Source organism: Malania oleifera, chromosome 8 (assembly GCF_029873635.1).
Source record: "Malania oleifera isolate guangnan ecotype guangnan chromosome 8, ASM2987363v1, whole genome shotgun sequence".
NCBI lineage: Eukaryota > Viridiplantae > Streptophyta > Magnoliopsida > Santalales > Ximeniaceae > Malania > Malania oleifera.
Genome location: NC_080424.1, coordinates 45,708,000 through 45,734,589, shown reverse-complemented (window position 1 = coordinate 45,734,589; position 26,590 = coordinate 45,708,000). Strand labels below are relative to the sequence as shown.

The 26,590-nt window shown below is 36.2% G+C and overlaps 1 protein-coding gene across 3 annotated transcripts; it reads right to left on the bottom strand.

The window, feature by feature from the left end:
- Window positions 1-607: 607 nt before the first annotated feature.
- LOC131162007 (alcohol dehydrogenase-like 1) lies at window positions 608-9,034 on the bottom strand. Of its 3 annotated transcripts, XM_058118100.1 has the most exons (10): window positions 8,872-9,034; window positions 8,559-8,685; window positions 8,415-8,461; window positions 7,677-8,002; window positions 7,453-7,535; window positions 6,993-7,068; window positions 6,651-6,715; window positions 1,432-1,527; window positions 1,181-1,342; window positions 608-982 (listed from the first exon to the last, which is right to left on the bottom strand). In XM_058118100.1, the coding sequence occupies exons 1-10, from the start codon at window positions 8,877-8,879 to the stop codon at window positions 830-832; spliced, it is 1,143 nt and encodes a 380-aa protein (XP_057974083.1). In that variant the 5' UTR covers window positions 8,880-9,034; the 3' UTR covers window positions 608-829. The 3 variants fall into 3 exon arrangements, with proteins under 3 accessions (XP_057974083.1, XP_057974084.1, XP_057974085.1); XM_058118101.1 differs by having other exon boundaries at window positions 608-1,342; window positions 8,559-8,698; window positions 8,872-8,999; XM_058118102.1 differs by lacking the exon at window positions 608-982 and having other exon boundaries at window positions 1,184-1,349; window positions 8,559-8,698; window positions 8,872-9,032.
- Window positions 9,035-26,590: the final 17,556 nt, after the last annotated feature.

The following is a 26,590-nucleotide window of genomic DNA, read 5'->3' as shown; positions in this document are numbered from 1 at the left end:
GCATTTTCTCCTAATCTCAAATTTAGCTTAGGATAATAGAAATATCATATTAGGTTGGAATATGTTATTATTCCTAAGTCCAATTTGAAATTTTAGATCAAACATGAGAGTATGTTAGGATAGGTAAATCATACACATTGCAAGTTTGACCAAGTGAGTGAGCAACCAAAGCCAACCTTGCCTAGATGATGAAGTATTAGTCAGTTGAACCAAAGAAAAACAACTTGATCAATCTCAATGGACATTGTATTCATTTAATCATGAAAAACCAACTTAATAATAGTCTAACATACTATTAAAAAAAGCCAATTAGCAATAATTAGAGTGCCTGTATAGCTGGTGAATCAACCCTATTAATTATTAATCACGACAATCAATCCTGGCAACCATGAGTAGCTGATGAACTAGTAATTGAGAACAATATTCATGCTCTTCAAGAATGCCATAGGTTGCTTATCTCACGCTCATCATCTCTTTAGTCAAATATTGATCTAATGTCAAATTAATCAAGTCATCCAAATGTAGTTTTTTTAAGCTACTTTATGTAATCTATAGTTATTCATTCTCCCATATTGTATCCTTCTTCATTCCATTACATAATTAAATATGAGACCTATAAGGTAAATGCCATTTAAATAAATAATCAGATAATGGATAGAGACAATACATTTCTTTTGATGTGGGCTGAGGGAGATACACATTTCCAACAATACTACAACCTTCTTTATTAATGCTACGGACGTATTCAAAATCTGAATACTAGATGAGTGTGCCAGCTGATTAAAATGGCTTGTTAATTATTTATTATATTTATTTGAAAATTAGAGATTTAGTCATGGGTGATGGGCGTGACACATGCATTGACCTGTTTATCCATCCATATGATGCAGCGGAGGCTCTTGCCTTGAAGGAGTAAGTCAAAAGCTTTGTTAATATCCTGGAAGCTCACCTCGTGCGTGATGAACTCATCCAAACTAAGCTCCTGTGAGCATCCAAAACTAAGTGAACATCAATGAATAAATGAATCTGCATATGCATATAATGACGCAATTAATAATGCAATTTAGAATGAATTTAGGAAGGGTTTGCATATATATATATATATATATATATATGTACACACACAGTCAAACCCAAGAGACATGGGTGAGACGAAGAAGCAAGGATATCAGTAAACGACCTTGTGGAGATACTTATGGGCCAAGGCAGGAATGTCAGATTTGGGCTTAATTCCTCCAAAAAGAGAACCCACCACTGTCTTCCCTCTCAGAATATCGAAGGGGCGGATATTAACAGGCGCTCCGTGCAACCCTATGCCGAGTATCACTGTCTTCCCCCACCCCTGCATCCTTTCACAAATACCCCCTTCATTAATATTGCTAAAAATCTTTTTGACGTAGCATTCACGGGGGGAGAGAGAGAGAGAGAGACCTGCCGAGTGGAAGTGAAGGCATCTTGCATGGAGGATGCCAACCCAATGCACTCAAAGGAATAGTCAACTCCATCTTCTGTCATTTCTTTAATCACCTGCACCATGGTTGCATTCGTCGCCCCCGGTTCAATACACAGTTCACAATTCACATCCAATTATTAATTCAAATGCAAATTTCTATAAATAATTATTGAAAAATGATGTAAAATGAAAGAAGAAAATGATAAATTAAAAAAAAAAAAAAAAAAAAACAAAGTTGGATTGAAAATTCTACTACTTCATTGATAAGAAAATGACTATTATATAGGCTAAAAGCAAATGGTTACAAGCACAAAAATAGGCACCACTAATTTCATGGTACCACTAACATCATGCTAAACAACTCCTAGGCACCATTAATATCATACTAAACAATTTCTAGGCACTATTAACATCATACTACCACTAACATCATGCTAAACAACTTCTAGGCACCACTAACATCATGCTAATTAACTAACTCCTACAAATTAGGTAGAAAATAAAACACACTTGCTACTATTAATTTATTCAATAAACCCTCCCTTAAACTGATGTTCCATGCATAACATCAGTTTAATAAGACTTAAACTTTAAAGCGTCATCCCTCAGATAAAGTCCTTTGAACTGCAAACACCAAGTAACTCCTTGAGCTTCTGAAATGCTGGAAATTTGAGAGGCTTTGTTAGAATATCAGCAATTTGGTCTTCACTTCTACAGTAAACCAGATTAATAACTCCATTTGTGAAATCTCTCAAGAAATGATACTTCACATCTATATGCTTGCTTCGACCATGTAGAACAAGATTCTTTGAGAGCTTTATTGCTGAACTATTGTCATAGTAAATAAGAGTAGGCCCATCTTCTTTGAACTGCAGCTCTTCAAGAATCTTCTTCGGCCAAATAGTTTGACAAGCACAAGCTATTGTTGCAACAAATTCAGCTTCAGTGGTTGACAATGTGACGATTGGCTGCTTCTTTGATGACCATGAAACAGCTCCTATTCCCAACATTAAAACATACCCAAATGTGCTTTTACAATCATCAGAATCTCCTACATAATCACTATCTGTAAAGCCAAACAAATCTGACTTTTCTCCCTTTTTTAAGAACAACCCAAACTCCTTAGTACCTTCCAAGTACCTAAGAATTCTTTTTACAACCAAAAGATGAATCTCTATTGGACGCTCCATGTATCTACTAATGACACTTACAACATGCATTATATTAGGCCTTATCGCAGTCAAATACATTAAGCTCCCCATAATATGCTTGTAAAGAGTACTGTTAACCTTCTTTCCTCCATCATCTTTGTTTAGTTTCAAACCAAACTCAGATGGTGTATTCATAGGATTACAATCCTTCATCTGAAACTTGTCCAAGATTTCTCCCACATATTTCTTTTGAGAAATAAGAATGCTGGTAGAAGACTGCAACACTTCTATACCAAGAAAGTAATGCATCATGCCAAGATCAGACATGTCAAATTCAGCCATCATGGATTTCTTAAAGCTTCTAAACATGGCTATATTACTTCCAGTATAGAATAAATCATCTACATATGAGAAAACAATGAGCATTTTCCCTCCATCCTCAACTTTTATGAAAAGTGTATGTTCATAAAGACATTTTTGAAATCCTTCCTTCAAAAAATAAGTTTCTATATGATTATACCAAGCCCATAGGGCTTGTTTTAATCCATATAGAGTCTTCTTTAGTCTATACACTTTGTGCTTATTTTCAGATTTCACATAACCAGGAGGTTGATCGATAAATACCAGTTCCTTCAAATCTCCATGGAGGAACGCTGAATTCACGTACAGCTGAAAGATAGGCCATGAGTTTTGAGCTGCTAATTCAATCATCAATCTGATTGTGTCATGCCTTTGCAACTGGAGCAAAGACTTCTTTATAATCAACACCGCACTCTTGCTTATAGCCCTTGGCCACCAAGCATGTCTTGTATTTGTCTACTTCACCATTCTCCTTCAACTTTGTCTTGTAAACCCACTTCACGCCAATTGTTTTGTGTCCTTATGGAAGATCAGATAACTCCCAAGTGTCATTCTTTTCAATGACTGCAATTTCAGCATCCATAGCCTTCCGCCATTTTGATTCTTTGAAAGCACTTTCAAACATTGTAGGATCACAATCTGAAAATAGATCAAAATGAGTGATTTGGTCTTTAGATTGATTAATTTCGATTACCTCATAATTTGACATCCATGCTAGCCTCCTTCGAACATGATGAGAACGTGATTTAGCTGCTGCTTCTAGTGCCGTTAGAGTGACTTCAAAGGTTGCAAGAGTTTCCTTTTGAGGATTCTCAAATGCTTGAGTTGCTCAAGCAAGGTGTTGCTGCGGCTAGCTTGCTTCATCACCATATTCTCCATCAAAACTAGTTGGAATTGGCTCTCCAACTACATTTTTTGCTCCATTCCCAAATTTGTTTTTCATTAGAAATAACGTCTCGACTGATAAGAATTTTCTTAGTGTTAGGATTGTAAAGCTTATAAGCTTTTGATTGATCACTAACACCAAGAAAAATACATTTTTCTCCCTTGTCATCTAGCTTCTTCCTCTTCTAATCTAGAATATGGGCATATGCAACACACCCAAAAGTTCTAAAGTGATCAACAGTTGGTTTCCGTCCGCTCCATGCTTCCTCTGGTATCTTATTTTGAGCAGCACGTGTGGGATTTCTATTCAATATATGAATGCTCCAGTTAACTGCTTCAGACCAGAGGCTCTTTGGAATACAGCTCCTTATTAAAAGACTTCGCACCATATTTATAATAGTATGATTCTTCCTATCACAAACACCATTTTTTTGGGGCGTAGAAGCTGTTGTAAGCTGCCTGTTGATTCCATGAGTCTCACAGAAACTTGAAAATTTATGTGAGTTATATTCTCCACCACGATCTGTATGAAGAATTTTTATGGGACTGCCAACTTCTTTCTCAACCAACACTTTATAGCTTTTAGAGGTTAGAAAGGCTTCAGACTTATCTTGCAAAAAATAAACCCAGCTTTTATGACTAAAATCATCAATGAAATTAAGTATATATCTCTTACCTCCATTAGAGCATGGAGTTATTAGCCTGCAAATGTCGAAATGAACAAGCTCCAGTGGAGCCTGTATGATTCCCTTGTGGGAATTGATTACTGTGTTGTTTGCTAACAACACATTCTTCACATATTTAGAAGGATCTGTAATTTGAGGAAGACCTGTCACCATATTCTTCTGTTGTAAAGTCTTCAACCCACCAAAGCTAAGATGCCCATAGCGAAAATGCCATAGCCATTCCTTCTCTCCCAATCTTGCAAAAAGACATGAGTGAGCGGTGTCATGGAGATACAATGGAAACATTCGGTTGATTGTCATGTTGACTTGAGCTATCAAGCCCAAATTTTCATCTTCAATTCTGTAGACTCCATTTTTTATAGAGATTCCATATCCCTTTTCTTATAGCTGGCCAACATTGAGTAAGTTTGTTCTCAAATCTAGAACAAAGAGAACGTTAGAAATAGTTTGAATAGAATTTTTGTTGGTTTGAATTGCTACCTTTCCTTTTCCTATAACAGACACTATAGAGCCATCACCGAACTTCACAACATCATGAAAAGCTTCATCCAATTCAGAGAATACAAACTTCTCTCCACTCATATGATTGTTGCAGCCAGTGTCTAAGTACCACAAGAATTTCTTGTGGGTTTCCTCCTTCACGTGACAAACCATCAACAAAGACACCTCTTCTTCCTTCTGAGAAAAATTGGACTGCTTTCCACCATCTCTCCTTAGATTAGTATCACACTCTGACTTGTAGTGACCAAACTTGTAACACCTGTAGCATTCAACTTTTGATTTGTCTGCTGACTTTGATTTGGAAGGCGTTGAATGATTGTTGTTGTTGTCATGGCCTTTTCCTCTCCCTTAAGAATCAGAATCTTTAGATTTCTTATTTGAGTTTCTACCATCATTGCCACCTTTGCCTCTGCCTCTTCCTCGTCCATGACCTCCTCCTTTTGATGCCGAGGCTTGTAATGCTTGCTCATTCTTGTCTTGCCAATTCATTTTCTGTTCATGAACCAACAAAGAACTCTGGAATTCATCGATGGACATGCTGTCAGTGTCTTTAGATTCCTCAATCGAACAAACAACATAGTTGAATTTCGTTGTCATTGAATGAAGAATCTTTTCAATGATAGTGACATCAGTCATTTGGTCGCCATGGATTCTCATCTTATTTGTGATTGCCATCATCCTGGAGAATCTGTCACCAATTCTCCAAACTTCATGTGTAACGTTTCGAAATCGCCTTGAAGTGCTTGCAGTTGTGCCCTCTTTGCCTTTCTTGTCCCCTCATACTTCTTCTTCATAAAGTCCCAGATCTACTTGGAAGTTTCTTTGCAAAGAATAGTTTCCAGGATAAAATGATCAATTTCCTAGAAGAGATAATTCTTTGCTTTGAGATCCTTCAACTTCTACCCTGCAAGCTTCACCTTCTGTGCATCTGTTATCACAACACCTGCTGCTGGTTCTGCTACTCCAGAAACAACAACTATCCAATATTCTTTGGACCTCAAAAAATTTTCCATGAGCATGTTCCAACGGTCATAGTAACCATCAAAGCGTGGAATGGCTGGCTGCACAAAAGTTTCAGAAGCCATTGTGGAACTCTAACTTGGCTCTAATGCCACTGATGTAAAATGGAAGAAGAAAACAATAAATTTAAAAACAAGGGGAAACAAAGTTGGATTGAAAACTCTACTACTTCATTAGTAAGGAAATGACCATTATATAGGCTAAAAAAAAATGGTTACAAGCACAAAAATAGGCATCACTAACATCATACTACCACTAACATCATGTTAAACAACTCCTAAGCACCACTAACATCATGCTAAATAACTTTTTGGCACCACTAACATCATGCTAAACAACTTCTAGGCACCGCTAACATCATGCTATCACTAACATCATGCTAAACAACTTTTTGGCACCACTAACATCATGCTAACTAGCTCCTACAAATTAGGTAGAAAATAAAACACATTTACTGCTATTAATTTATTCAACAGAAAAATCAATTAATTCGAAATTATTTAGGCATGATAGGTTGATTTCATTAGCTAATTAAATGAAGACATCAATTTATTACTGACTATTTCTTCAAGATAAACTAAACAAGAGACAAACCTCAGGAACCGAATTCTCCCCACATGTGGTAGGATTAACAAAATGTGTAATTCCAAATTTCTTTCCTGCAACAAGAGCATTATATATGTATATATAATAAAAATAACCAAAAAATCACAAAATTTCTACATATGTTGTAGCCCAATATTAATTTACAAAAAATATTTATAAGGAATGGTTTCTACATGTAAGATGTGAAATTTAAAAATTGTAATATGACAAGACTCGTCCTATTTGAATTCACATCAAAGCATACCTCATGTGAATTCCACATCCTATCCAGAGGAGTTGTGCCTCAAATATTTCTCTAATAAGCTTTAATGATTCGGAGAGAAGTCATACCTATCTCAAATTTTTGAGGATTTAAATCAACGCCTATGATTTTAGAAGCTTTGCAGAGCCTTGCTCCTTCTGCGACCTGCAATATCAATTTTGTAACCGAATTCATATGTTACCACATGCTAGAGAGAGATTATAATTACTTTTGAATTTCACCTAATCATAAGCTTAAGATTTTAAAATTTCCTCAAATTCACGTGCTATGAGAGCCTTGAAATTTGGTTAGAAATTGTCACCCTATATTTGGTCCACCCAAAATTATGAGATGCTAATTAAGATATGACATGATGAGAGATTAATTTTCACGTTTTATCCTCTCTATGGCATATTGTATGGAGGATATATAATCATCTACTTCAATCCAGACCAGTCAATTCTTCAAACCCAATAAACTTTCAAATGAGAATGGCACACCACTAGCCCAACCAGGCTAATACTTCCTCACATATAAACATATACGTACCGCAAGTCCGACGGTGCCAAGGCCGAAGATGGCAACTGTAGATCCTTCTTCCACGTTTGCCACCTTCCACACAGCTCCCACTCCTGCAGTACATACATTTACTCCCATCATCATCATCCGTACAATCATTTCATGAAAATATGATATATATATATATATATATATATATATTTACTTTGCTCAAATAAAATCCTTAATTCAAATGGAAATGGTGAATGACTGACCCGTTGGGACTCCACAACTAAGCAAGCAGGCCCTGTCAAGGGGAATCTGCGAGCTGATCTTGACAACATGGGTGATATCAACCACAGTGTACTCAGAGAAGCTGGACACAAACAGGAAATGGTTCAAAGCCTCTCCTTTCATGTCCCTAAACCTGCTGCCTCCATCCCTGGGCATTCCACTGTAGTTCACCCGTGGAAATTTAGAACACAAGTTGCTCTTCTTGGACTTGCAGTCCCTGCAGTCCCCACAATTTGCAAGAAATACTGGCACCACCATCTCGCCTTCCTTCACTTCCTCCACATGCTCTCCCACGCACTCCACAACCCTTTATAAAACACAGCATTATTTACATATAAGCAAAATAATGGGGATATGATTTTAAAAATGATTGTATGGAAGAATAAAATTTAAAAGGAGGCTGTTTTTGTATCTGGGTATGGAGGATTTTGCTATTTATCACAACAGTTAATCATAATTCATGTGTTCTTAGCAGTAGTCAATATCTTTAAAATTAATATTTCATGCCTAGAAGTTTGGATTTGGGCCAAAAATACACACGAATTTTAAGTCCAAGTGTAAAATCTACCCTCCCAAATATAATCTTAGTTAATTTTAACAAATTATAAAATTCTATGTTGCTTGTGCAAAATTATTATGTAATTTTCTTGTAATGAAAAGAGTTTTGCAATTTAAAAACATGCAATAAATTTTGAGTTTATGCTTGTGGAATGACGTACCCGACTGCCTCATGCCCGAAAATCCTTGGAAATGATGCCGCCGGTCCCTGAGTAGAAAATTTAAATTTGAGAAAAATGTTTGGAGCTAGGAGAACTCTGTTTTTTCTTTTAATAGTTAGATGGGGAACACTGATGAGGACTTACAGAAGTTAATTTCCAGGTTGAGAGGTCACTATGGCAGAGAGAGGTGCAGAGTATTTTGATGCGAACCTCCCAAGCATGAGGTGGATCTACTTCTATTTCCTCTATAATTAGAGGCTCCCCTGCATTTCTGCATATTGCAGCTGCAATAAATGAAAATACATAACATTTACCCACAAATCAAAATGCAAATGAACAGCGAAGCTGCTCTCAAATGGAAGGAAAAAAACGAACATTGATCTAAATAAGAAATGGATCTATGCGTGTGCGTGTGCGTGTGTGCGTGTGTGTGAGAGAGAGAGAGAGAGAGAGAGACCTTTGCATCTGATTACTTTCGCTGCCATCTCTGATGGGGCTGTGCTCTCTATAGTGAGGTGTGGAAGAACTGAAATTTGATCGATTCTCCCAATTCGAGGGGAGCTTTGAAGCAGAGTTAGCAGTAGGAAATATGAACAAAAGATCTTCTTTGGATGATAATGGTGTGTAGGATCTGCTAAGGAACCATAACATATTGTTGTGAAACTCGAGATTATTCCACCTAACTTCACCACAGTTTACTATTGTAGAGGTGAATAGAGAGTGAATGATTGTACAAAATTACACCAGATAAATTTTCAAGAAAATGGGAGGTTACAACGGACTGCTTAAGTCTCACTTTCCTAAACAGAATTTTCCTTATACATGTAATTAATATAATATATTACTACAACTATACCCAACAATAGCTAACTACTGAATAGATGAAATGAAGAATACTAGAATTTAACGAGGTTCAGCTAATTGTATCTACGTCCTCGGATACTGTCAACTAATATTCCTCTATTACAGAAATATTATAAAATAAGAGAGAGAAAAGAGAATGTACCTAAGAGAAAAAGAGGCAAATTTGGAGATGGATTTACAAATGAAAGTGATGGGTTTATATATGTTAAAAAATAACATTATTACAACAACTCATCACCTACCATTGAAAACTAGCCCACCATTGAAAACTTCCATGACAATCTCAAGTTCAACAATGGTGAACTTCTAGAAATGAGCCATAATTCAACAAATCTCCACCTTGGCGAAATTTCATCTCTTAAAATCTCTCATGGATTCCATAGTATCTTCAAACGTACTTGTAGCACCAATATTTCAATTTTCAACAATGTTGATCAAGTTCAAGCAATGCTGAAACTTGACCATAGTCACCATTTTTGTCATCATATCAGTAAAATTCTCAGTAGTTTGAATCTTTTGGATTACTACTCCACCTTCTTCCAGAATTTCTTGAACAAAGTGATATCGAACGTTGATATGCTTTGTCCTTGAATGATAGACTTGGTTATTTACTAGATGGATAGTACTTTGGCTATCACAATGCACCTTGATGTGCTTCTGTTCAATTCTCAATTCTTTCATCAATCCTTGAAGCCAAATTACCTCCTTCATAGCCTCTGTGACTATCATTTACTTTGTCTCTGTAGTGGATAAAGCAACTGTTGACTGTAAGGTAGACCTCTAACTAACCGGCGATTTTGCAAGAGTAAATACATAGCCAGTAGTTGACCGACGCTTATCCAAATCACCAGCGTAGTTAGAATCACAGTATCCAACAATACTATGACCATCTTGATTATCTTACTCAAATATCAGTCTAACATCTACCGTATACAAAATGTATCATATAATCCATTTCATAGCTTGCCAATGTTCCTTTCTTGGATCATGCATATACATGCTCACAACTCCAACGACTTGTGAAATATCGGCCCTTGTATACACCATGGCATACATCAAACTACCAACAGCACTTGAATAAGGTATTTTTGACATGTATTTTCGTTCTGCTTAAATTTTTGGAGACATAGATGCATTTAGCTTGAAATGATGAGTAAGTGGAGTACTAACAGGTTTTGACTTCTCATTCAAACCAAAACGCTTTAGTACTTTCCTCAAATATTATTTTTGAGTCAAACAAAGTCTCCCCAATTTCCTATCGCTACTTATCTCCATACTGAGAATCTTCTTTGCTTCGCCTAGATCCTTCTTCTCAAACTCCCTATTCAATTGAGCCTTCAGTTTGCTAATTTGTGTCTGACTCTTGGAGGCTATCAATATATCATCAACATAAAAAAGAAGATATCTGTAAGATCTATCTTGTAGCTTACAAAAATATATACAATGATCATATTTGCTTCTTCTGTACTTTTTCCTCATCATAAACTTGTCAAATCGTTTGTACCACTACCTTGGGGATTGCTTTAATCCATACAACGATTTTTCAAGTTTGCACACCATATTTTCTTTTCCAGTAACTTTGAAACCTTCTGGCTGAGTCATGTAGATTTCCTCTTACAAGTCTCCATGTAAAAATACAGTTTTTACATCCAATTGAACTAGTTCCATATCCAATTTTGCTACCGAAGCCAATAAGATTCTAATGGAGGAATGCTTTACTATTGGAGAAAATATTACATTGTAATCAATTCCCTCCGTTTGTGCGTAGCCTTTTGCCACCAACCTTGCTTTGTAGCAAACACTATTCTTGTCAGGAAATCCATCTTTCTTTGTATATACCCATTTGCACCCAATTGCCTTCTTTCCCTTCGGAAGACTAACAAGCTTCCATGTTTGATTCTTATGAAGGGACTGCATTTCTTCATTCATGGCTCCCCTCCACTTTTCTTCTTCTGAACTTTGGATTGCTTCATTGTAAGTGACAGGAGTATCATCGTTTGCAATTAGAGATGTGTAAGCCACCATGTCAACAAACCGAGCAAGCTTTCTAATTTTTCTCTTTGGCTTACTCAATGCAATAGATTCATGTTGCTGTGGAGGTTCTTGGGTTGAAACCTCTTCTTCAGGCGACTCTTCTTCTACCATAGGAGAGTCTTTTGTCTCTTCATTTTTCGGGAAAACAATTCTTCTATCAAACTCCACATATTTTGGAGCACAATTTGTCTGCTCAACACTTTCTATTGTCACTTTTAAAAAAAAAATAGATTCATAAAGGTAACATCCCTACAGAAGATTATCTTCTTTGTTTCTAGACACCAAAGACTATATCCCTTTACTCTAGAGGTGATTCCTATAAAGATTTCTTTCTTAGCCCTTGGATCCAGCTTTGATTCCTTGATATGATAGTAGGCAGTGGAACCCAATACATGTAAGGAATCATAATCTATAGCAGGCTTTCCAAACCATTTCTCCAATGGTGTTTTACCACAAATAGCGGTAGATGGTAGGCGGTTGATGAGGTGGCAGGCATATGTTACAACCTTAGCCCAAAATTCTCTACCCAACCCAGTATTGGACAACATACACTGAACCTTCTCCAACAATGTTCGATTCATACGTTCTGCCACTCCATTCTGTTGTGGTGTACTTCTCACTGTGAAGTGTCGTATAATACCTTCTTTTTTGCAGACTTTAAGAAATTGATCACTTTTATATTCTCCACCATTATCTGTACGGAGGCACTTGATCCTTCTGCTTGTTTGAGTTTCCACCATATTTTTCCATTTGAGGAAGACTCTCAACACTTCATCCTTAGTTTTCATAGTATACACCCATACTCTTCGATAAAAATCGTCAACAAAGGTCACATAGTAGTGTTTTCCTCCCAGTGAAGTTGTCTTAGAAGGTCCCCACACATCAGAGTGAACATAATCCAAAATACCTTTGGTATCATGGATTGCAGTACTAAATTTCACTCTTGTCTGCTTCCCTTTGATGCAATGTTCACATAAATCTAGCTTGCAAGTTTTTGCTCATTTTAATAATCCTTGATTTGTAAGAAGTCTCAAGGATTTTTCACTTGCATGCCCCAAGCGTATATGCCATAACCTGGTTGCTTCTATTTCCTTATCATTAGTAGAAACTATTGCTACCATCCCAATAACTGTACGACTATGATAGTGATACAAGTTATTGTTCTTCCGAATTCCCTTGATTACCATGAGTGCACCAGAGATGATCTTCATGATTCCATTTTCTGTTGTTACTTTAAACCCCTTTGATTCTAGGGTTCCTATAGAAATAAGATTTTTCATCAAATTTGGTACATATCTAACGTCCATCAATATTTTGATTGATCCATCCTGATTCCTCAAGCGGACTGAAACAATCCTATGCGTGGTAAGAGGGATACCATTTGCTATGTAGACGACTTCACCTTCTATTTCTTTAAAATCAAAGAACCAATCCCGATTGAGACACATATGATGGCTACACCCAAAATCTAGTTGCCATATACTCAAAGAACTAGTTGACGGTGTAACTGCAAGTGAAAGATCTGAGCTTCCATCTTCGTACTCAGCCATATTTGAGACGACCTTTCATTTATCAGGTTTGCCTTTATTCTTTAGCTTTGAATAGTCTTTCTTCCAATGCCCTTTTTCCCGACAAAAAGCACATTCATCTTTGTTTGGTCTAAACCTTGACTTAGATCTCTCTTTCTTTCTTCTATTCTGGCTTTGTGAATGGTCTTGAACTACTCGAGCCTCATTGGCTCCACTTGTGCTTTCAAGTTTGTCCTTCTTCCTCAATTCATAGCTGTACAAAGCAGCACAACCCTCGCTAAGAGACACTTTATCCTTTTCATGGAGTAGAGTAGTTTCAAGAAACTCTAACTCCTCAGGATGGGATCCCAACAACATCAAAGCCAGGTCTTCGTCTTTAAAAGTCTCATGCAGATTAACTAGATCAGTAACCAACCTATTAAAGTTAGTAATATGATCATTCATAGTGGTACTCAGGGCATAAGTGAAGCAAAATAGTCTCTTCTTCATATGAAATTTTTTTTGAGAGCTTTTCTTCAAAAAAATTTCCTCCAATGCCTTCCACAACTTATTTGCAGAAGTTTCCTTACAGAATGCATACTTCTGCTCTCTTGAAAGACACAACCGAATTGTACCACATGCTAACCGATTGATGGTCCCCCATTCTTTCATCTTAATATCATCTGTATTCTCTTCTTCAATGACAATGTTTAGACCATACTGAAATAGAGCGTCTAGAACCTCACTTTGCCACATACCAAAATGACTGGTGCCGTAAAAAATCTCCATTGCAAATCTAGAATTTGTCATAGTAGTAGACAAGTTTGATGTGGATGTTTTTGCGCTATCTGCCATCTCTGCCATAAATGCTATTCAATAACTACTGATGTGGAATGCTAATAGCCCAAGGAAAACTTTTCTGATGTGAAAGATCAGACTAAGCTGCAATCATAGAGCATACTAAGAATAACCTTAGCTATAAAGCCAATTGTTGTGAAACTCGAGATTATTCCACCTAACTTCACCACAGTTTACTATTGCACAAGTGAATAGAAAGTGAATGATTGTGCAAAATTACACTAGGTAAATTTCCAAGGAAATGAGGGGTCACAACGGAGTGCTTAAGTCCCACTTTCTTAGACAGAATTTTCCCTAGACATGTAATTAGCACAATATATTACTACAATTATACTCGACAATAGCTAACTACTAAATAGATGAAAGACAGAAAAACAGAATTTAACGAGGTTCGGCTAATTGTGCCTACGTCATCGGACACTATCAACTAATATTCCTCTATTACAGAAATATTACAAAATAAGAGAGAGAGAGAGAGAGAGAGAGAGAAGAGAGAATGTGCCTAAGAGAGAAGTAGGCAAATTTGGGGATGAATTTAAAAATGGAAGTGATGAGTTTATATATGTTAAAAAATAACACTATTACAACAATTCATCACCTACCATTGAAAACTTGTCCACCATTGAAGACTTCCATGGCAATATCAAGTTCAACAATTGTGAGCTTCTAGAAATGAGCCATAATTCAACACATATTACATATTATATTTTCTTTCGATGATGGTGTGTAGGACCAGCTAAGGAACCATAAAATATATTATTTAAAATCTTTTATATTATAAAAGGGATTTTTCTTTCGTATATTTTTTTAAAATATCAAATTTATCCCTATAATTACTCCAAAATGTTCATATAACTACTTACAACTATCTCGAAATGCCCTTATGATTATATCATATTTATTGCTCTAACTACACAAATTATCTCAAAATATCTTAAAATACCCTTATAATTTTTATAAATAAAAAATAAAGTATTTTTTAACTAATATTTATTTTCTTAATTATTTTTTTAAAATATTTTTAAAAATAAAAAGTCATGGAGCACGCATATAGTGTGTGCCCATTGTTATCATAATAATAAAATAAATTGTAAATATTTATTATTTATTTTTACTATTTGTTATTGAGAAAATTACATAAATTCCTCTTGTGGTTTGACAAAAAATCACTGTGCCACCTTGTGTTTTTATTATGAACACTAAACATCTATGTGATTTTTAAAACTATGAAAAATTATAACGCCATAAGTTTTCTTAATGGAAATCAATATATTAGGAAAAAAATGTTATTTTAATGGATAAAAATATTCTTAAATGACAATACTCTTTTTTCTTTAAACTTCTAAAAAATAGTCAAATTGTTTACTATTATTCCCATTATTAAATAGAGTCTAGATATATTCATCAAGGCCTATGAGAATTACTATATACATTAATCACTTGATATTTTAGATACAAAATTGAAATAAAAATTTGAGATACGTATTTTAGTGTCTAATCTTAATAATTATCTAACGAACTTAAAAATGATAAGAAAATAATAATATAAAAAATATTATTATTATTATTATTATTATTATTATTATTTTTAAAGGTTAGGGGCACAAATGACGCCCTTGGCCTTGGATCTACCACTGAGCCATCTGCTCGTGGGATTTGAAGATCCCTATTACTCTCATCAATTATTTATCTAGTTATTGTAAATGATAAGAGAAATTGTAAATTTAATTAGTTGTTAAAAAATATTAATTCAATTAGTAGTGGTGGTTACAATATTTAAATTATACATTTTTAATTATATTTTCAAAATACTAATCATTTTTTATTTATGAAGATTTTCAGAATATTAATTATTTTATTCATTATTCATAAGTTAACTCATTTATCAACAATGATTATAAAAATTATTAATTGAGTTATTGTTACACTATTAACTTAGTTATTAGTAGCAATTAAAAAAAAAATAAACTACATGCAAAAGAAATTATTTCAATTATTAGATGTTATAAAAAATATTAATTCTATTATTAGTGGAGAGTGTTTTTAAGCATATAAACATTTCAAGAGAGATACAATAGTAAGTACCGCAATATATTTTTTTTGTGATAAATAGGAAACATGCACGTGACAAGATTATTTAAATAAGATGTAATATAAAACTATATTAAAATTTATCTAGATCTATTAAAATCATCTAGGGTCCTTTTTAACATGTGCGAAACTTAATTTCTATTAAATTTTTTTTTCTATTAAATATTATTGAAAATAAAATATGATTAAAAATTAATAAAAACTAAACATGAATGATGTATAAAATGAAAATATGTAGATTCCTTGTCCTTTCCTTCCCTTAATATTTTTTCAAATACAATGCCAAGAGTTTTTAATTTTATTAATTTTTACTCCGAGCCACACACGGAGAGCAAGCAAGATAAGGAGGGACAGGATAATAACATACAAACGGACACCACACGTACAATAAAACGCGACAAATATATATCAGCGACGACAGTTCAGTCTGTCAGTATCGCCAGAAAAAGAAGCATCAGCTGGGGAAGGCTTGTAACGCATTTTACATGATTAACCAACACGACACATTGAAGCCAAGTCAACTCAAAATTAAACCTTTGATATATATGAATATAGATTAGTGGATTTGCCTACATTTCTCACCAGCATTCAGGATTTTTACTTTTCACAACAGACCATTGAAAATTTTCATTAATGCAATTTTTTTTTAAGTATAAGAAATTTTGTTAAGTCATAAAAGGAATTGTCAGTAGTGTTGAATCACAAGACTGCCTGCACTGCAACAAGCAAAGAAACAATAGAATTATAAGAAACAAGAATATAATGAATAATCAAAACATGAAAAATTTTATACGTTTTTTGCGCCTACATCCATGGTCATTGTAAAGAAAAATATAACAACAGATGGAATTTTGTTACTCCACTTCCCCGCAACCGTAAAAAGTCACAATATTTTTATTAGTCAAGAAAAAAAAATATGTAAGAGAAGGAACCTATTGGTGAATCTCTTTATAAACTCGTACTCTTTTAGTTTAACCGCAGTGTATAGTTTGTCGCGACGTCCCTTCACCCATCAAAAACCACTTTGACAATGGGTGCGGCTGCGAATGAAGAAAAATGAAATGTGTATTTTGAAAAAGTATTTTCGTGAAAAAACAATGTGTGATGAAGTCGCCATTAACCTTTTGAAGTGCGGTTAGAATACTTGATTGTTACTCCGTTAGGGGTAGAATCGGTCTACGTTATCAGAGTCATGTTCGAGAGTACGGTTATGTGAAGGGAAGGTATTAGTGTAACGACCCGAAGAATAATGGTATTTAAATAATAAAGAGGGGGAGAATTCGAAACAGAAACAGAAGGAGGCAGCAGGCTTCGTCAACGAACGCTTCGCGTTCGTCGACTACATTACACTTTGAATATAATAACCCGAAAATTTTTACATAGGGTCTCGTCGACGAACACAGGGAGTTCGTCGATGAGCGCATAAGTAAACCTTGTCGACGAGAAAATACCAAGAGAGGTTTTTGGGGCAGTCTGAAATTCGTCACCGAAATTCCTTAAAGACTCGTCGACGAATCCAAGGCTATAAATTACCAAAACCTAGATTTTTCAGCAAAATTCTGGCTCAAAAGACTTTTTCTCTCTCTAAAAAAGCCTCTCCTTCCTCTCTTTGATTCTGACCCCGTTTCACGCTGGATTGACGATCTGAAACTACCACAACGCTTCTGACGAAATTCTCTGCAAGTGTCTGCCGGAACAGATCGTCGGTGGAAGAGGTTTGAAATTCGTCCCAAATATAGGGTACGGTATTTTATTTAGATTATGTCTTCCTCATAGTTATAAGAAATGTTGTAGGTAAGGAAGTACTGATGTTTTGTTCTGGAGGATGTTATTTTCAGTGTGTTGAGTGGAGAACCCTACGGGTGTAGGGTTAGAGTTCAGTGAGAAGCTTTTCAGATTTAAGGTGAGGGAATATGCTATGCTAGTAATTTTTATAATGTTTTCAGAGATTTTACACATATGTATATACTAGCTTATTACCTAGTTTTATAGAATATGAGTTTTAAATGCTTGTCTGGCTTGAGTACATATTTATGTGATGAAGAACTTATATAGTTTTTATAGTATATCATACTATACAGAATACACAGATATAGACAGTATATCACAGATATTTATCCAGAACAACATATTACAGTTTTACTCAGATCAGTATATATGTTATAGTTTTATACAGATCAGTATATCACAGATATTTATCTAAAATAGTATATTACAGTTTTACTCAGATCAGTATATTATAACTTTATTCAGAACAGTATATACAATATTTACAGTATGTCATGTTTCCTATTACCATAACATTTAGAGTATACAGACAGAGTATATAGACAGAGTATACAGACAGATATACAGAGATAGCATCAAGATGCTACAGATACAGAATACAAAGATTACAGCATTTACAGTACAAAAAGATAGCGTTATGGTAATTTTGGAAACTTGATGAAAGCAGTAAAAGAGTATATATGTATATATATAGTATCAGATCCTTGAGAAAAGATTATAGACAGATACAATATAGATACAGAATACAGAGCACGGTACCGTTGCTAATACAGATAGAGTGCAACCACATATCTCAAATAATGTGTGAGTACCGTCAACTGTACTTGGAGAGTATGCAGCTCCCCGATTCACTGGGTTGAGGGGGGCCGATTTGACGAGGTAGCAGTCAGCCCCGAGCTTAGGAGTGGATGTAGTTTGGCCGGATTGAGGTAGTATAGAGTATAGTGACTTACCTGGAGGGACGACCAGGTTAAGTCCCACCTAGGGGCCGCACAACCCTATCATGACGCGTCAAATTATGACATACAAAGTTCCAAGGATAAAATACAGTTATGTATATGTATACAGTTTTATAGTTTTTGTTGTATATAGTATGATATTAGCAATATGAATGATAGAAAGTTCAAATGATACATATATTTTAAGCTATTGTATATGTGATATATAAGTTTTTACAGATTTACCAGATCATGCAGTTTTACATACTATTATTATAGTTTTATGACTCAGTCGTCACACACTAGTAATAGCATATTTCCACTTACTGAGCGTCGTCTCACCCCATTACTTTATCATTTTTCAGGTGAGCCAGTTAGGCGAGCAGATCAGGCTCGCAGATAGGGAGTTTATTTGATTACCTTGGTTGTAGGGTGAGTTTTGACAGAGTTTTGTATTTTTGTGATAGAGGATACTGGAAGTAATTATTTTGTATGACTATGGTCTGTATGTACTGGATTTTGGTATTGTCTAGTATATATGGTTATATGATTTATGTTTCCGCTGTGTAGGTATGTTTATTGTATACAAGAATACCCCAGTGTCCTTTGGGGTCTGAGATTTCATAGCAGGGATATCAGAGCAGTTTATGTGAAAAAAAAATGTCTTAATTTTGAGGTCGTTACAATTAGCACCCCCTACGTGCCCGTTCTTACGAACGGTACCAAATTAATAAAAAATTATCCCAAAATAAATCTAATAAGCCTTTGAAAATTACCCCCTTTCAAAAATCGAAGAAAATAAAATACTATACAAGTATTCCCTTCGAACCAGGGCAATCCAATACTCCGAGAGTCCATGCCCTTTCTTGCAATCATCGGGATGAAAAATCGAGAAAATAGTTTATGAAAATACTCTCTCGGGGTTTTGAAATCTTCATAGAATTTTCTAAATATGAAAAATAATATTCCGAGAGGTTTTTGGAATTTTGTTTGGGATGGAAATGATTTTTTGGGCCTAAAAAATATTTTTTGTGATTTTTCTAAGTGTGAAAACATTTTAGTAATTTTTTTATATTTTTCCTGAACCTTAAAATAGCACAAATAAAATTAAGACGAAACCCATGGAAGTTAAAGTCTGAAAATATTTTTTGGAGTTTTCGAAAAATTTTGCGAATTTTTGTGAACTTTTCAAACATTGAAATGATATTAAATAATTACAATGAACAAAATCGGTGCCAATCGGTTCAGGAGGGGTGAGCCGGTCAAATATTGACCGGTCAGAGGGAAAACCAGTTTAAGGTCTTGGTTGAGACCAGGGGATTCAGAGTATGTCTATGGACACGAGCATGGACATCGAGCGCATGGATGTGTGTGCATGTGCATGAGATGTGGGCATGTGCGTGAGTTGTTTGCATGGATGTGAATGTGGGCGCATGCATAGATGAGCACATGCATGAATGTGTGTTCATGTACGAATGGGTACGTGCGTGAATGTATGTGCATGCATGAATGTGTTCGTGCATGTGGGTGGTATGAGTATAGTGTACGTACATGCATGAATGCATGGCCATGGGTATGCGCGGACATAGGTGCATGTATGAACATATGCATGCATGTACATGTGTATGTGCATGACTAAGTGAATGTGTGCGTATGAAGGTGTTGAGTGCATGCATGTACATGCCTGTGTGTATGAGAGTGTTACCTACATGTATGTATGTAGGTGAATGTGTAACTATGTGAGTGTGTGGATGTGTGCATTGTATACACCCCAATTTTAATCAGGCCGTTCTGAGAAGACCCTTGGTACTAAAAAATTAAACTTGTATTCTCGAAAATGGGAGGTTCTGATTGAATCCCGGTCTATTTCAAAATTGAGTTTCGGTATTTTTAATTTGAGTTTCGGTATCCGATCAAGTCCCAATTATTCCTGTCATTTTAAAGTCTAGGCCATTTGAATAAAATCGAGTTCTGGACATTTTAAAAAATCAAGTCTTGGTCATTTAAAAATTGAGTCCTTTTGATTTTTAAATTGGGTTCATTTAATTTTTAAATTGAGTCTTTTAATGTTTAAATGGAGTCTCTTAATTCTTAAGTTTTTCATTGAGTCTTTAAATTGAGTCTTTTAATTTTTAGATGGAGTTTTTCAAATTGAGTCTTTTAAATTTTAAAAATGGAGTTCCTTCGATTTGGTATTTTATTGAGTCATTTTTTTAAGATTGAGTTTGGGTCCTCTTTTATAGGAATTTAAGTTAAGCCCATGCGCACATAGAAAAAAAAAAAAGGGGAGAGGGGCGGCAGCAGCTAGGGCAACAGGGAGGCTTCTTTTCCTTAAATTCATGCAAACCTAGCCACAGAACAATGGGGGCAGCCGTGAATACTTCTCACGGCACACGCGCGCGCGCGCGCGCACACACACACAGTGCATGCCACTCCCCCCTCATGCACACTGTTCTCTCTACCTTTCTGCTCTCCCTATTCCTCTCTCCCTCACGGCCTGCGCAGCTCTTCTCCACCACCCTCACACCACAGCCGCAGTACCTCCACGCACCTCATCCTCTCGGCCATCACATCCTCACAACCATTCAACCGCAGGCAAGTCATGACCACCAGGCCTCCCTGCAGCCATCTCTTTTCTGGCAGCCAACACAGTTGCCCCCTCTCCATCACGCACACTGCCACAGCAGCACTGCTGTCCCTTCAGCCTGGCACACAGCGCACACACACAACACACTTTTACACACAGTAGAACACACACCAAAGCACACATTTTTACACACAGCAGAACACACACCAAAACACACACTTTTACACACAGCAAAACACACACTTAAATACACACATGCACGCATTTTTTATTTTTACATGATTGTTATGTTTGTGTTTTTTTCAGGGTCATTATCATAATGTTTATATTTAGGTGTTATTATTATTATTATAATAATAATTATTATTATTATATATATGGGTGATATTGTGGTTTATTATTATTTTTATCATGTATATATTTAGGTAATATGGTGATATATTATTTCATATTGTTTTTATTATTATGTTTATTACGTTATAAGGTTGTTATGCATATATAATTTAGGTGTATTAGGGTTTATTATATTGTTTCTATTATCATGTATATATTATGATTCACTATTTTATATTGTATGTAATATAATGGTTTACCATGTAATATTGTATTATTATCATGTTAAATGTTTAGGATTGTATATCGAATTTTGATTTGATTTATTACTACTAGTCTAGAAATTACCATAGTGATTGTTTATGTATTAGTAATAGCTTGAATAGGTTTCCATAAGTTCATTATTTGCTTGCCTTTAATTTGATTTGTTTCATTAATTAATTGCTTATATATGTGTGTATTGTATCTTTAATTGGGTGTCAATATTAAGGTAAATAAAATATGTATATTATTATTACTATAAATATTGTTATTATTATTCCTATCATTATTATTTATTATTATCCTTATCATTTATTACTTACTAATATTACAATATTTATTATTATTATTATTATTATTATTATTTATTCGTTATTATTACTTATATTTACTACGTATATTAGTATGGTATTATTATGATATTATATAATACTATTATAGTGTAGCGTCGCAATATTAATATGATATTATTAGTATAGGGTTATTATTATAGTAATATGTTTTTATTATTGTTACTATTGTTATTACTTTTTATTATTACTAATGTTAAATATTCTTAGCATTTTTGTTTTTTGGGTATATTGATATTTTGTATCATGCATTATGATATTTATTTTTATTATTTTATAGTATTATTTATTTTCCTCTATGTATATCTGTAATAACCTGAAGAATTTTTCGACTCCTCGTCGACGAACATAGGGGATTCGTTGATGAGGATAGGATTCGTCGACGAGAAAATACCGAGCGGGGGTTTTGGGATCCTGAATTTCATCGACGAAAAGTGAGGGCTCGTCGACAAGTTGTCTTCATGACCTCGTTGACGAGATGACGTGACTCGTCGACGAAGGCCGCAGTATAAATAGTTCTAAACGTGGATTTTTGGCAGATTTCACGCAAACACAACTCTCTCTCTCTCCCTCCTTTCGGTTCTCCTTCCTTTTCTTTCAATTTTCGGGTCCGTTTGCCGTCGGATCGACTATCTGAAGCCACCACGACGCTCCTGGGAAAGTTCTCTACAAGTCTGCTAGAGTGGATCGTCGGTGGAGCTGAGTTGGAAACCATCCCAAATCCAAAGTAAGACTTTCTACTCAGTATTTGGTTTCTTGACAGTTTTAGGAAGTGTAATACGCGTAGAAATACTGAACTTTAATTCTGGGAAATGTCGTTTTCAGGGTGTTGAACGAGAACCTCTGCAGGTGCGGGGCTGTTTGTTTTAGGAGCTTTTCAGGACTCAGGTAAGGGGATAAATTAAGTTAGTATTTTATGAAAAATATGTATATTATTACAACATTTGATTTTAGAAAAATAAATATATTTATATATGATTTATATTTGGGAAATATTGCTAAAAATGATGGTATGTTAAATATACGAAAAACTTGTTTCATGTGGCATGAGTGGAAATTATTATGAAATACTGTTTTCTGGGAATATGATAAAGATATGGATTTTTATAATGAAAAAAAGGTGTACGGGCTGAGAATTTGTATGTTTGCCGGCGTACGGGCCGAGCTATGTATATGATTTTCCGGCGTAAGGGTTATAAGAACCTGAGCCGTGATATATAGGTTTAAATAAATAAGAGGGGCAAATTGGAAATTTAGCAGATTTTGTCGACGAAGTCAGAGTTCGTCAACGAAGTCCATGTAAGTCTCGTCGACGAAGTTCAGAGGCTTATCGAGGAGGATAAACTGAGAGATTTCAGGAAACCGGTAATATCAGGATTCATCGATGAATCCATCGTCTCGTCAACGAGCTGACTATATGCCCTCGTCAACGAGGACACCATTTCGTCAATGAGGACAGCCAGGTTAAAGGAGCTATAATATCTTTTTCATTACTTCCAAGCTAAGAAAACTAGATTCTCTCTCTCTCTCTCTCTCTCTCTCTCTCTCTCTCTCTCTCTCTCTCTCTCTCTAGAACTCTTCCTACGCTCCACCTCTCTAGATTTCTTCGCTGTTCATCGTGAGAATCGTTAATCCGAAGTTATCACAAGGATCGTGGAAGGATTCTCTACAAAACCTATGAATCGGAATTTCGTTTCGGAGATTTTCGGGTTTCAACTTAAAATCGAGGTAAGACTCGATTTTCTTTTCTGATCCAGTAGTTTGGTAGAGGACGGAGTTATGAGTATATTCTGTACTATGATTTGCAGGTTTTGGAACTCAGTTCGCTGTTTAGGAGCCTTAGAGTTCAGGATTTACCATTTGGGGGAAAGGTAAGGAAATATAGTTTATATTAGTTATTTTTGAAATCAGACTCGGTGGAACTATGGTCCACGGTCCTGTGTGTGTTTTGAATACTTATTTGGGGGGATCTAACAGGTAAAACTTTGGGTTTTTTATTATTACAGTTTTGGGAAAAGGGGGTGATGGACTGCATCCTTGGTTTTGTTGAAAATCGTGTATATTGTGAGTTATACTGTGATATAAGGATGGTCGTGCCTTGACTTTTTTAAAAATGTATGTGTTTGGGAAACCATAATTTTAGATTACCAAATGGGTGTGATTTGTTTGGTTATATGAGCATGCATGTTTGTGTTTTAGTTGAAATGCAGTAGGAACTAGGTTCCAAATTGTTCCAGGTACGAAAGAGTGTCCGACTTTATATCTGAGGGCATGTGTTTATTGCTTGCCATGTAGGCAAGAGTGTCTGGCTCTATATCTGAGGGCGTGAGCCTATACCGACTGATCACTGAAGGGTGTGGATCCACCAGTTAGCGCCAATATGATGCCATGGTAGTCTGGAACTAGCCATGTGCTGGTGGCGCCGTGCATCACGGGTTGGCTACGAGCTAACGCCGGATATCGGGGACCGGCGTCAGGTCGAGGGGTGTGACGACACCAGTAGATCATGGGCGTGCATATACGTGTGTGTGTGTGTGTGTATGCACTGTACTGGAACTGCATTGTGAAACCATTGGAAATGCTTTTAATTGTGTATATTTGTTGTCATGATAAAACTCAAATACCACACACTAGTGTAACCTACATTTTCCGTACTGAGATGTGTCTCACCCCTACTGTACGTACACTTTTACAGGTCCTTCGAGCAACCGAAACTAGCGTTCTTGGTTTAGGAGCATAGTGGCTGGTGTACTGCGGGTAGCGCTTGGGTAAGTGCTTGGACTTGTGTTTTGTGGGTTGCCATTTTGAGATGTGTTGGGCACCCGTTTGTACCTTTTTATGGAACCTTGTTTCTGCTCTTGTATAGACTCTGGTATGGTACCATGCTTGTATAGAAAGAACTATTTTCACTGCATATATTCTATTGTGTTGGGATGTGTATAGGGTGCCTGGGAACCCCATGGGGTCTGATCTTCATCCTTTGTACTGTATTTGTGGATGGTATGTATGATACAGGGACAGGTTAGATTACATTTTCACTCCTAGGTCCCATTTTCGAGTTCGGGACGTGACAGCTTGGTATCAGAGCTAACCAAGTTGTTAGGTCTTGTAGATTTGGTTAAGCTTAGCAGTGAGTACATACTAGAGTATAGGATGTTGGATGTGAGTAGTGTTGGTTGAGGGTTGTTTTGTTGCTAGACCAGGATTATCGGCGGTATTCTATGTTTTTCCTGGGATGACAATTTCAGTAAAGGCAGGGCAGACCATTGATGACTTTTGTGTCGATGTGGTAGGACGGACCTGAACCTAGCAGGGAGTAGTTAACTCGATTAGTTATAGATCATTATGTTAACTATATGTATTGTAGGGATACTGATAGGTTCCTATTTTATTTCAGAATGGAGCCCAAGGATAATGACCTGGGAAGTGGCTCCAAGGAGACTGCAAGTGACGAGTCTCCTTTTGTGCCTCGAGGTTTGATAAGGCAAGTTTTACAGGAAATCGGGCGAAGTGTAAGGAGACGTGAACGCTCTCCTATTACAGCGGGGTGCACCATTGAGAGGTTCACACTTATGCATCCTCCGATGTTCTCTGGAGGACATGACCCAACGATAGTAGAGGACTGGGTGGAGATGACTGAGAGGATCTTGGAGGTCCTGCATTGTATAGATAGGCATCAAGTCCTCTATGCTACTTTTAAGCTATCTAGGGAGGCAGGTCAATGGTGGACTGCAGTGAATCTGCTGGAAAAGCAGAGGGGTGGCCCTGAGGAGATGTTGTGGAGCCATTTCAAGTAGGTTTTCTTTGATAGATACTTCCCGACTTCAGTAAGTGATGCGAAGGCGGATGAGTTTTCTGCTTTGACTCAGGAGAGTATGACGGTGCAGGGGTATGTGGCTCAGTACATAGAGCTATCCCGATTTGCATCATGTTTGATCTCGAGCGAGTATGAGAAGACTCGGAGGTTCGAGAAGGACCTGAGGAAGGATATCCACAAACTAGTGGGTATGCTTCAGATGCCAAATTTCTCGGTGTTGGTGGATAAAGCCACAGTGATTGAGACCAGTATCCGAGAAGACGAGGTGGATCAGGAGCTGAAGAAAAGGCCAGCACCTTATGGTTCTCCGTCAGGATCTCGTTAGGGATCGTGGAAGAAGAGGAACAAGGGCTTAAGTTACCATCAAAATAACGAGCACCAGAGTTCTCAGGGGAGCCAGGCCAGTGATCGTTGTACCAGGTGCCTCAGACGGCACGAAGGTGAGTGCCGGTCCTTTGAGGGTAACTTCTATAACTGTGGTCGATTAGATCACATGGCTCGATATTGTCACGCACCGAAGCGAGATGTGCCTGCATCTAGTGTGAACCAGGGGAGCAATTAGATACCTCAGGGAACCGTTCAGATGAATACAGCTCCGGCCAGAGTATACTCTTTTACTCCAGCGGACGTTGAGCATGCGGGGAACGTAGTGATAGGTACCTTATTATTGCTTTCAAATAAAACTTTTGTTTTGTTTGATTCGGGTGCAACCCATTCTTTTGTGTTTGTGAGCTTTGTTAAATTGTG